At 34.3% G+C, this 13,827-nt stretch overlaps 1 protein-coding gene across 6 annotated transcripts in view; it reads left to right on the top strand.

Moving 5' to 3' along the window:
• Positions 1 to 13,827, top strand: part of PBX3 (PBX homeobox 3) — a 208,859-nt gene that overhangs the window by 14,190 nt on the left and 180,842 nt on the right. For 3 of the 6 annotated variants that reach the window (XM_081281938.1, XM_081281935.1, XM_081281937.1), the window contains exon 3: positions 8,608 to 8,676. The exons of the other annotated variants lie outside the window; for them this stretch is intronic. In XM_081281938.1, coding sequence (XP_081138064.1) covers positions 8,608 to 8,676 — 69 coding nt within the window. The remainder of the gene's footprint in view (positions 1 to 8,607; positions 8,677 to 13,827) is intronic. 6 annotated transcript variants of the gene reach the window in all.

The raw sequence follows: 13,827 nt of genomic DNA, 5'->3' as shown, positions 1-13,827 counted from the left end.
GTTCTTTATTATGGTCTAATTTATAGCCAATGGTGATATTAAATATTGGTTAACTTTTTAGAGTGATCTATCGCATTGAAAATATTGTATTTTGAGTAAGAGTAAAACATCGTTCCAAATCATTACATTTACTGATTAAATGCTCACTGATTTTTATCCATCACTGTATTCAGCAATTCATGCAAGAGTTTACTATAGTAATGCTTCAGTGGATAATATTTGGAATAGAGTAACCATTTTAATGAGGTTCATCGAGGGAGATTCAGCAGGGAGCATTTCAGGTGTATTATGGCTTTTGTCTTGTCATGATGCACGTCTCTATAACATTAGAGAAAAAGCTTCAGAGCCCCACTCATCTCAGTTATTAATAATGGTAATAATAAATAGCCAAAACGATAAGCAAAAATTCCACTTTTCTAGTTAAGTCTGAGCAGAAAGATAGTAAGTACAGGCAGACTGCCTGTTTTTAGGAAGCATGTGAAGCAAATATCATTTCTGTAGGTTAAATTTCCATCACATTTTTAATTGTCCCAATATTGATCACCCTATAGAGGAATGAGACTGAAGTCTGGTAGTTATTAGTATAAAGAGGGTCAGCTGCAGAAGCTGGTACCGAGCAGAGGCTCTCATGGTAATGATGCTGCTATTTATAGATCCCCATTTCATTAGTTGCAGTTTCAAGGAAGAGATTTTCTCTAGGGGAAATGGATACTTGAAGTTCATTTTCTTCCTCACATTAAGGCAGAAACGTGAACAACCTTCAGTATAGGACATGAGATCACAGTATTTTTACAGGGCCAGTTTATTCTAAATATATTTGCAACATTAATGTTGTAAATTTAAAACATAATGTAAGAATTCAGAAATGCTGGTTGCTATTCTGGTCAAGTGCTACTTTATGCACATTGTTTTATTATCCTTGTCATTTTTTCTTGTAAAAATTATTAAATTTTCAGAAACTGCAAAACTGAGTATAATTGTGACTGTATTCTGTTTCTTCAGAGTGTTCTGAGGCCTGCAAAGCATTGCAAGAAGTACAATTTTCAAAAATATACAGTCCACCTACAGTGTGTATCTGTATATTTGTAATATGGGTAAATTGTGCTTTCCTTCTGGAATTCTTGACGTTTGAGTTATTTTTTTCCCTTTAAGAGAATATTTACTTAGTTAGTATTCACTTAATTAGAACTGACTGTTTAATGTTTTCTGGGAGGGTATTTATGGTATTTTCTTTGCTATATTTGCATTCCAGAAATTAAGTCCCCCTGCCATTATTCGGTGAGCCTTTCATACATTAGAATGATGAATTGAAAGCAGAAATGGGAAAAAGACTGCAATGCAATGAAAATTTAATCAGCGTCTTCTGCTGCTTTAATAAGGCAAATAATTCTTATTGGCCGCTGTGTTAAGGTTTCTAATATTTAATTCATAACAAACCTTGCATTATTCTGCAGTAGCATCGACAGCTCCACTTTGCTGCCTGCCAACAGGCAACCATAAAAACTTAAAAGCAGATGTAAATGTCTAAAACAAGGAGAATGATTAGATCTAAAGTGGTCAAAAAAATCAACAATATTGTGAAAGAGTTTGATGGATCTCTATATTTAACGATGCAAAAATGATATTAATTAAACTCTCTTGAGCAGATTCCCCCCACCCCCCCAACTAGAAGTAACCTTTTATAAAGCATAGCCTTAGTACCTGACCAAAGATTGAGAAAGAAAGCAAATGTCAATACAGTGTTTGGTAATAAGCTTCTTTAAACTGGATACAAACTGCCATTTATACTGGAAGTATCTGGTTTACATTCCTGTATGTATAAAGTGTTTTAGCAAATACAGTGCTGAAATTGAGCCAGTGAAATAAAGTATTTTGTCTTTAATTAACCCTGTTTGAGAAAAGCAATAGCTTTTGCAGTCTAATTTTTGTTCGAAATGTCCCTTTAAAAAATCGTCACAGGGTTATAGGGAATATATGCTTTTATTTCTTAACCTGAATTTAATGATTCTGTAATAGTAGCATTCATCTTTCTGGATTGCCATCTAGATTACCAGAGTCTTTTGTGTGGAGATTGTGTTGGGCATTAAGTTTGGACCTGCAGAACTGAACAAAAAGATATTGTTACCGATTACATGTAAACAGTCTGAATCATTTAAAAGGATGTGGAGAAGAGTATTTCTTAGTGTGAAGCCAGAGAAAATGGCAACCTGCCAAAGCTAGGTGCAAGCTCTTGTTACATGGAAGGGTTGGGCCTGTTCTCATTTCTTCTTGAAATGGCTTAATTGGTGTCAGCACCCCAGGGATAAAGGCCTCTAACACTGAAATCCACACGATTCACCCTGTCTCTGCTCAGTGTAGGGAAACTGGTAACAACTGGTGGTGAATGAGGAGTGAACGGTGCTGTAACAATACTCGATGATGTTTGGGATGACAGAAATTAATACGCACTTGCTTGAAGAAAGCAATGATTAATGGCAGTGAGCACGGGAACGCCGTCCCTCCTTTTACTCCACTTTGATGGGGATTGAAAAGCAAAAGGCTGTTTCCATTCTCTGTAGAAAGCAGAGGTCACACAGAGTACATTATAGCAATTTTTCCTCTCTGGTTTTTTTATTTCATAAATATTATGATAAGCATAGATTAGATAGATTTTCTTATGAAAGCCTAAAAGGATATTTTATGTCACTTAAACATTGTTGTTTATGCATAAAGAAATCACACATTCTTCTCTTTACTTGTTAGATCATTTCCCCTCATGTCAGAATAATTAGTGTAATTAGGAATTTAAAAAAGCCCACAAACATGCCTTTGTATTAATGCTGCTTACTATGTTATAACTAGAATCAGAAGGGCTTGGTTTTCTAAAGACTGCCAGGACCGGGTGGGATAGGAATGTTTCATGGGCTTTCACCTTTTTTCTGCCCCTCCCCCTGGTTTTTCTCAGTGAATGTTTGACGTAAATATATTTTGCAAGGTACTTGCACTTGTCAGCAGCTTTCTTAGCCATTTGATAAAGATTCTTTATTCTACAAGAAAGCCTGAAATAACAGAACTGTACTTTGGATAATGAATTCTTCATCTGTGGAGAACTTTAAAACAAAGTACAGTGTTGGCATTTTTTTCTTTTGAGTGAGAAGGCTGATATATCTTTTGGATCCGACAGGAAGACATAAATTAATAGAGTTCTGGAGTTCAGTTTCTCATTAATAATCCATTTTGTCATGGTTCTTGGCATTGTCAGCCTAGTAGCTGGTTCATATTTTGCTAAAGGATAAAAGCAGATTATGTCTTCAGGCACAAAGCAAGAATAGAGAGTTTATCGCCTTTTGGGGGGAACTACATGCTATAAGAAAAATATCGTTTTGCAAAAAGTTTCAGTTTTGACTTAGAAATACACTACATTTTTCTTAGGTAAAGCTTTTACTTTAAGATTTGAAATGATTCTTGAAACCTTAGGATATCAGAGTTTTCGGTTATTGCTTAGATTTGCCTTTGCTTAGAGCTGATTGTTCGCAAAGGTTTGTTTTTCAAGGACAGTTACAGTAAACAAGGGCCAGTTTTTATATTTTATTTTTAGAACTCTATATATTAGGATATAATTATAGTTCAAAGACAAATGTAGAAAAGTCACTATTCCTCTTTTTGCACTAGTATGTCTAAATATTCTATTATCCCCACCTAGATTCCTAGACTTGGGATTCTGATGGCTACTCTGAAGACTGCAGTTTTTAGTTGTATAAAAAAATCTAGTCGATAAAATAAAAATAAAATAAAGACAGACTTATCTTTGGGCTGGGATTGTGGCTTAGAGCTCTCGCCTAGCACAGGTGAGGCCCTGGGTTCAATCCTCAGTACCACATAAAAAAGAATAAATAAATTAAAAATATTGTGTTTAACTACAACTAAAAAAATAAATATTTAAATATTTAAAGACAGGCTTATCTTTAATTTGATAATTGTGTAATTTATTTCTTTATGAGGGCCAGAAATAGATTCTATATAGATATTGGCCTTAGTTACAGGTTCTCCTAAATAGCATCCTTTAAAGTTATTAGATAAATGTTGTTAGTTTGTTATTTTTTTTTTTTTCCTTTGCAATTTTGGGGATTGAACTCAGTTTCATTCATGCTAGGCAAGTGACCTACCACTAACCTGTGTTTCCAGCCCAGAAATTAGATCTTATAAAAATTAAAATACTACACCTTCCCTGATACCTGATAGTATAAACACTGGCTTCCTGAGATCTCACATTTAAGGGCAGGAAATTAGTTTAAAAAAAAAAATGGGCATGAGCAATACTGGTTGTGTTTTCTTGCATCTGTTATTTTTATCCAGGTGCAGTTGTACATGCCTATAATCCCAGCTACTCTGGAGCCTGAGGCAGAAGGATCACAAGTTCAAGGCCAGACCTGACAATTCAGACTTTTCTTAAAATAAAATTAGAAGAAAGGGCTGGGAATTTAGTTCAGTGGTAGAACGATTGTCCTGCGTGAATGAGGTCCTGGGTTCAATCCCCGGTAGGTTCTGCCTCCCCACCCCCCAAAAAGGAGTGTATTTTTAATGTGTTATTTGTATCGATAGTCTTATGGTTATATGCTTAGAAATGGGCAATTGAAGACTTTCATTTTTAAAACTTGAGGTTGGGAATATAGCTCAGTGGAAGTGCACTTGCCTAGCACAAAGAGGATCCTGGGTTCATTTCCCAGCACCAACAAAACAAAACAAAGCAAATATGATTTGTCAAGAGCTATATAATGTTTTGAACAACTAATAACAAAAATAATTAAAACAAAACAAAAAAAACAAAGCAAAACTTGGATCTTGTGCTGCCATTGCCTATTAACCCTACTTGTTTTTTTGAGGGTAGTAGTGGCGGTACTAGGGATTGAACCCAGGGTGCTCTATCACAGAGATGTATTCCCATCCTGACTTCATTTTTTTTTTTAATATTTATTTTTTAGTTTTCGGCAGACACAACATCTTTGTTTGTATGTGGTGCTGAGGATCGAACCCGGGCCTCACGCATGCCAGGCGAGCGCGCTACCTCTTGAGCCACATCCCCAGCACCCTGACTTCATTTTTAAGCCTCCTAGTAATATGTGGGGTGTGCAGAGTCATATATTTAGAGTTGATTATTGAGGTAACAGTCGTGAGAGAGGAGTTATGTTTTAAGATGAAGGAAGGAGTATTGCATTATGATCCAGTGAGGAGAATAAGGGGAGATTTTACTTTGAAGGACTTATAATTAATAAATATTGATTTCTAAGTCATTGAAGTTCAGTATTAGATAAAATTGACCCAAGTTAACACTACTAGTGGTATGCTATAAAGATTCATTTAAAACAGAGGGACTATTTCATTTTTTTGTTTCCATTCTCTAGGGGACTGTATGCTGTTAGAGGTCAGATACTATCTGTCTATCTTATCTATAATCTATCTACATATTCTTATGACCCAATGTGCTCAATAGCTTATTTTTAAAATAAAAACATAAATGCCTTCATATATTATCTGGTATCTGCTGTAAATCTGATATTACATTGTAATAATCTTTTATATAAAAATTCATCTTAATTATAGCAACTATAGTACATATAAGAAAACTTCCACAGCTGCTTACCTGGATCTTGAGTAATTTATATGTACATTATTTGTGAAAATAACTTATGTATTACTGCTCCCATTACTATCATTAATGATATTTTTAAAAGAGAAAAACTGTTGAAAACTCCTGATAACATACTTAGAATTGAATAGTAAAGTTTTCACGTATGGTTCACAGCTAGGAAATATTTGTGTTTCTAAATAGAAATTTTGAAGTAAGACAGTGTTTTTCTGTGGATTTGGGAAGGACATTTGTTTTAGTACATTACATTGAAATCTTAAAGAGTAGAATTTGATGAGACATTTTGCTGATGTAAAATATTTTGTTCATTTTGACTCTCAAGTTTATCTGTCATAATGATTGATTTATATTCATTTTACACTGTATAGTTTTGTAGCTGAGTTTTCTATCTATAAGGTATAGAAATTCCTGTTTAAGTTAATAATAAATAATTATCTTCAAAGGTGACAGATTGATTACATGTATGACTAAAGATTAGCCTAGGATTTAGTTAACTAAAAAAAAAATATATTATAAATATATATATATATATATATATATATATATATATGTATATACACACACATACATATTATATAACTTAAATGAATTTTAATTTTAAACTTTGCATGATCAGGAGCACAAAATATAGTAGTGTATCATTTAATTAATTGCTAGAGTATTTTGTTCTTTGAACTTGACTATTAATTCCCTAACTTATCTGTACTACAGTCCTTGTTGAACTGTTTACTTTCTTGATTGAACTGGCCACTATCTGTTGTTTATCAGGTTGAAAGACCTGGGAAATCATATTTTATATTTGCTTGTTTAGTAAAACCCATAGAGCAATTTGAAAGAGTTAAGAAACAACACTCTAAATATTATTAGTGGAGAACCACTGAAATAAATTGTGTCATGGATTTTCTCAGTTGTGCTACTAAAAACCAACCCATGTGACTAGTAAATTTGGTGAAGGCTAATTGGTGAGTTAGGTAGTAGCTCTGTGGTTCAGGTGTAAGTCTAAATCTCATTTGGTACTATTAAATTAATTACCAAATATTTTGCTTCATGAGAATCATTAAGACATGGAAAGCTCACAGATATTTGGCCTGTGAATATTTTATTCCTATTTGTCCTTACTCCTAGAGTCATGCAATTCAGGATTGGGGTTGTAGTTCAGTGGTAGCGTGCTTGCCTACTATGTGTGTGGGTTCAATCCTCAGCATCACATAAATAAACTACAATTAAAAAAAAAAGTCATGCAATTCAAACAGCTGTAATTTTTTTTTAAAGAGAGAGTGAGAGAGGGAGAGAGAGAAAGAGAGAGAGAATTTTAATATTTATTTTTTAGTTATTGGCGGACACAACATCTTTGTTTGTATGTGGTGCTGAGAATCGAACCCGGGCCTCACGCATGCCAGGCGAGCGCGCTACCGCTTGAGCCACATCCCCAGCCCCGAAACAGCTGTAATTTTTATGTAATTGTTAATAAATCTGTTCATAACTGCCATTCATAAAAATCTATACTTGCGGAACTCCAGAAACCTGTAGAACAAGGATTCTTTGCTCTTTTTTTTCATTTTTTTTAAAATTATAGTTTTGTTGTGAATGTGATGCAAACAAAGGCCAACTGTCCATTTCTAGAAAAGTGTATGCACTCAATATTTGAATACAATTTCAAGGAGTTTATAGACACTTTGCAAATCATTTATGGTTCTCTCATGGAGATGCTGAACCACAGGTTAACAACAGTTTTGTAGAGGTAGACTTTTTTTTTTTTTTTTTTTAAGTGCTATATTTTGTACCAATTTGTAATTGCAATCCATTTTCTTCTTGGAAGCTTAATAGATTTACTTTCTAAGTAATGGTCTTTACACACTTATAGCATCAGTGACGTCTGATCTGAGTGAATGTTTGGTTGTACTTAGGGGAAAGAATCAGGAAAATGATAGAACTAAAGGAAAGAATGGGCTGGTAATGAGCCCCAGGTGTCAGTAAGATTGGAGAGAATGGTGCTAGCGTATAATACCAGTGGCTCAGGAGGCTGAGGCAGGAGGATTTCAAATTCAAAGCCAGCCTCAGCAAAAATCGAGGTACTAAGCAACTCATTGAGATTCTGTCTCTAAATAAAATACAAAATAGGGCTGGGAATATGGCTCAGTAGTGCCCCTGAGTTTAATCCCAGATACGAAGGGGGGGGGGAAAGACTAGAGAAAAAGGCGGGGGCGGGGCAGATTTAGAAGAGGAAGTGTGACATTTGGGACCTAAGTTGCTGAAGGACTTACTTGGTAATTAGCATATGTTGCCTTATGATGATAATGAAGAAAGGTATGATTGACTTATAACCTAGGTACCATAGCTATTTATGAGGAGGGAATTTATCTTATTGGCAACTCTTGTTCCCCTGTGCTATGGGATTCAATTTTTGCTACTTGTTAGAATTCCATTAAAATACATTAATTCCTTTCATATATAAAGTAATTAGATAATTTCTTGGGTAAGAATCTATATTTCATGTGTTAAACTTTCCCATATGAAGACTTCTGAGGAAATAATCATCTATGGCAGTGATTTTCAAACTCTTTGATCTTAGGACTCCTTTACACTATTAGTGGAATTTTTGTTTATGTGGGCTTAATGTCTATCAATATTTATTTACTGCATTTGAAATTAAAAACAAATTTTAAAATATTTAAGTTAATTATAATCTTAAACCTATTACATGTTAGCATAAAGAACAATGTTACAATTTGTTCTATATTATCCTAAATAGCATTTTCCAAAACAAAATGAAGCAAAATAAAATGGTGAGAAGAGTAGCATCGTTTTACATTTTTGCAAATCTTCTTAATTTCTGGGTTAGTTAAAGATACCTGGACCCTCTTATTTCCATTCAGTATTCAGCCCATTTCATATCCCAATAGCTAGGATTATAGGTGTGTGACACCATGCCTCCCTATGAATAGTAAGTAGATGCTTTTTTTTTAATATTTATTTTTCAGTTGGACACAATATCTTTATTTATTTTTATGTGGTGCTGAGGATTGAACCCAGGGCCTTACACGTGCTAGGTGAGTGCTCTACCTCTGAGCCACAACCCCAGCCCCTAGTAAGTAGATTCTTAAAGGTTAATTCACCTCTGGAATCTGAAGACTTTTTATTATTGTTTTTTAAATTTTTATTTATTTATTTTTCAAGAATTAAAAAAAAATGTCTTTACTTTATTTATTGTACTTATTTTTATGTGGTGCTGATGATCAAACCCAGTGCCTCAAGCACTGTGCGAAGCAAATGCTCTACCACTGAGCCACAACCTCAGCCCTCTATTATGTTTTGTTAAAATCCAAGTCTAGTTTGGGGGCTGGGTTGTGGCTCAGTAGTAGAGCATTTGCCTAGCAAAAGTGAGGCACTGGGTTCAATTCTCAGCACCACATATAAATAAATGAATAAAATAAAGGTTCATCAACATCTAAAAAAAGAAAAATCCTAGTCTAGTTTGTACTTTGAATAGTTCTTCTAACACATGCATGATTTTGTAACATATCTTAATTATTTGGAAAATATTGGTTCATTGGTCACTCATCTTTGATATGTTAACACATTTCTTTACACTGTATCAAAAGGTTGCATTAGTTAATATTACCACCAAACTCATCAGAAAAGTTTTTTTTTTTTTCCTTCTTTTTTTGTGGTGCTGACAATACACTGTAAGCATGTGTTCTACCATTGAGCTCTACTCCTAGCCCCAGAAAAGTTTCTTAAGAACTGGGAAACTTTCATACTTATAGTGGTAGACACATGTTTCAGGTTTCTAATTTTTGTTTTAAAGTTTAGATTTTATAATTTTACTAGAATTATCAATTTTTTTTGAAGTAGAAGAATTACTTGATTCCCTCTTGAAAAAATGTCTGCCAAAATATCTAAGCCTATATAACCATAGTTTGTCAGTCTTGTTTTTTAAGCAGCTATTTCAGATAGTTCAACTCACAGTTGTGCTAGTGCTTTTGCTTATACTTAGTAAGCAGCTGTGTTGTACATAATTCCTGTTTTGTCGTACACACTATTAAAAAGTCATTTATTCAAAGTGTAATAATTTTTACTATTTCATCAAGGACATTTTGAATTGAATCTAACTTTTCTTTTTCCTTTTGTATTAGGGACTGAATTCAGAGATACTTGATCACTGAGCTATGTCCCCAGCCGTTTTCATTTTGAGACAGGCTCTCATTAAGTTGCTGAGATTGGCCTTGAACTTGCCATACTCTTGCCTTAGCCTTCTGAATACTGGGATTATTGTTGTTAAGTCCTGGGCCTGATGGTACAGAATACATTCACTGTTATTACAGTGTGGTGCTACTGCCTTGCTTCACAGTAAGCCACTAGATTTTATCTGCCATTGCTTTTTGTGCCATCAATGTTAATGTCAACTCAGAGAAAGAGGCCACTATTTTAGGACTGTAAAAATAATTTTGACTTTGTTGACTCCTGAATGGGTCTATGGAATATCTTTTGAGAATAGAAGGTCTATATAAAGTGAAACACATATAACTTGCTCTAAGACCATTATTTTATCTTTATCTACGTCATTAATGTATTTGTGTCATTGAAAATGAAAAGATTACCTGAAAAGAAACAGATTTTCAGGATTTGGATTCTGAAGGCAACAGACTGTATCCTAAAGTCATCATTGTGGTTCCCTGGGGGCATTTGTTTAGTGCCCACATAAGTATGGTATTCTTCTGAGTATTTTTTGATGTTAGAACAGTTTTTGCCTTTAAAAAGTGGACCTTGTAATCAATCTTGGCTGCACAGATGAAAGAAAAAAAGGACAGCTCAACAGATACACGTTTGTTGAGCCACAGTTTTCCATGCAGAACTAGTGTTAAGCTTCCCGGGGTTCCTGGGCAGGTTACTGAGTGGTTATTTCCAAATAAGGGAGTTGGGTTAAATTTCTAAGGCCTCATTCAGCTTTAATATTCTACGATTCTTTGATCTTCTTTTACTGTGTGAATTGATCAATCAGCTGTTAAATTTATTTAACTAAATTTGTTCTTGAAACTGAACTGATTAGTAAAGAATAAAGTATTTGCAGTGTCAAAAATGAAATATATAGAAGAGGAAGTGGAGGGGATTTGTAAATGGAGAATATGTCTAGAAGCAAATGGATTTTATGTGGCAGGGAAGGAGAAACTTGGATGATTGGGGTTGCACATTGCAGGGTATTTAACATATCTCTGAATTCAATCTTTATGCTCTTTACTACAATAGCTGAGAAGGAAAATTTGAGTTCAGAAATAACACTAAGCCTTTAAGGTGGGCAGTCTGCCAGTGATATCCCTGATATCACCATGCTAGCAGTATGAACTATTAAACTCCAAAGTGAAAAATGGATCAGAACATAAATAATGTTGATTTTGAAGTTCTCTTAGGTCCATTAATAGTATTTTCATTGGAAAACCATAATTTCTTTTTGAAGGAGAAAATAATATTTAGGCTTCAGAACATATTTATTTTACTTTTTAATAAGAAAAATGTAATTACTTTTGATATTTTTGATCTTCCTTCTGACATTCTAAAAGAAGACAAAATGACCTCCAAATCTGGGCTCTTCTTCAGTCTAGCATCATCTCAAAGCCCTTTTTCTTTTTTTAAATGCTAGTGAGAGGGATTGGGTAAATCCTTTAAGGTGTTATTTGGATCCTTAAAAATGAGAGAGAGATCCTGTGATGCAGTTTTGTGTTAAAACAAATCAAACTGGGAAGGTGGAAAAGCTGCCATTGTGGCACTGTTGTGGGAAAAAAGACTCCAGAGACTGTGTATTTCGGAAGTTATTTGACAACATTAGCAACATCAACTACTGACTGACACACACACACACACACACACACACACACACACACACACAAAAACCCACCTCTTTGGCAAATCTTTCACAGTTGTGGCAAGTAAAGCAGCTTCATTGGAACATTTTCATAAACTATCATCAGTTATACAGCAGCAGCTTCACAAATCAGAAATGATATCTTCAGGCGCTGCTGTCAAGTGTTATTCAAATAATACCAGCCTCACATTTGAATAACAGCAGACATTTTGAATTAATTAATCAGATGAGATAGTCTAGGCCTCTTCTCATTAGTCTCTGGGTCAGGCCTGGGAAGATATATGTGTTGGTGATGATATACTTGTCTTTAATCTTGATTTATGAAGATTTAGGATTGTGTGTGATTTGTCAAAGGTTCTGGGAAAAGGCTGGTGCATATTTCATTACCTAATCTGAGATTGATTTTATGATGCTAAGAGATACCACACTGTTGTTCAAATGTGTGGGAAGTATAGGTAGACACAACATCTCAGGCTTTTTACTGGCTTATCTTTGCAATCGTCAAACAATGCTGTAAACTTTTACTGCTTGTAGTTAACAATTCCTGCTTTAATTATAGGCAGATTTTTTATTCTGTCCAAAGGGAGAATTTCAGTGGTTATTTAGCTAAATTGCATAACAGACATTATAACTATGACCTGGTATAAATCATGGACAGAGTTGGTAAATTTCATGGGTTGGTCATGGTGAAATATAAAATTTCATGGCTTGTCAATGATTAATAGAAAAATTGCATTAAAATGGTACAAATAATGGAAGAACAAAAAGTAAAGTTTCTTTCCTTATGTATTACTTTCCTTCTCAGGACTAATTTTAGAAAAATTGGGATATAAAATCATATCTTCTAAGTTACTCAAGCAACAAAAATGGCCTATTATAAAAAATAATTTATGGGCTGGGGATGTGGCTCAAGCAGTAGCGCGCTCGCCTGGCATGCGTGCAGCCAGGGTTCGATCCTCAGCACCACATACAAAGATGTTGTGTCCGCCAAAAACTAAAAAAAAAAAAAAAAAAAATATTAAAATTCTCTCTCTCCCTCTCTCTCTCTCACTCTATCTTTAAAAAAAATAATAATAATTTATGTGAAAATATCTAGTCCAATGCCTGGTATGTAGTAGTTACTGAATATCTAATTTCCTTTCCCCCTTTTCTACCTACTCCCCCTTTCTATTTGATGCCAAAGGCCCTGCTAGTATCATTTAGTCTTTACTTTCTTAACAACTTGAATTTTTAATCCTGGTGGGTCTTAATTCCTTTAGAAATATAAGGTTGAAATGCTATCATCTCAGAAGACTGAAATAACCAGAGGGACCATAGTGTGATATTGAGTTCTTCTTTTGTCTCTGTCTGTGTGTGCTATGGTGTGTGTGTGTGTGTGTGTGTGTGTGTGTGTGTGTGTGTGTGTGTGTGGTAAATATGGGAGAAATTGAATATTAATTAGTATTGCCTAATTCAAAGTGGATTTTTCTATATCATCTGCCTCTTTAAGTGGGATTCCATATCTGAGATTAGTTGAGTGTTTTTCATTCTACTCTCAAGCAAACTGAAATGCATGGAACTTGAAGTATTAAAGAATAATATAGTTATTTTCAATTTTGTCATACAAACTTAAAACTTTTTTACCAGATTTAGATGATTGTTGAGTACTGTTTTATTGGGGGTGATTGGGCTACTAAGAATCATTAGTTTTTTTTCACTTCTATATTTTGGGAACTGAATTAGTACGTAATGCTTGGTAATGCTTGGTACATCTTAACGCAATTTGAGGCAGATAATTCTAATTGATGTTCACTTTGGGGAAGGTAGTTTATAAATACTAAGATGTGTTGATATTTGGAGAAAGATACTATTTAAAAGTAGTTTGGGAGGCAGCTTGATGCTGTGGAATAATTCTGATTTTGAAGTTCAGTGAATCTTGGTCCCACGCTGAACTGCTACTTAATTGATTGGTATCCTTGGCAATCTACCTAATTTTTTTCTGAGCCCTAGTTTTCTTTTCACTAAAAGGAGGCTATTAATACCTAACTTTCAGGGTTGTTGTAAGATTGGAGGAGAATGTATGTACAATACCTAATGAGGTGTCTGCCATATAATAGGTGCTGAATAAATCACAGCTATTGCTATTATTTTTCTGTTCATTTATTTCTTCAACAAACATATATTGAGGACTTATTATATGTCAGTGACACAACTAAGACATCAGAGACACAGCAACTGCGTTCTGTTGAGTAATACAGTAATACATGTGGATAAATACAAACTGGATTATCTAGAAGTGAAAAGAGGCAGGGATTGATACAGGCAGGGACCACATTATTGAGGCTTTAATTCTGTGTGAAGG

This window comes from Spermophilus citellus (assembly GCF_964194105.1).
Source record: "Spermophilus citellus genome assembly, chromosome: 2".
In the NCBI taxonomy this organism is placed as follows: Eukaryota; Metazoa; Chordata; class Mammalia; order Rodentia; family Sciuridae; genus Spermophilus; species Spermophilus citellus.
The sequence above is the reverse complement of the archived record's forward strand: the minus strand, read 5'-3'. Positions and strand labels throughout refer to the sequence as shown.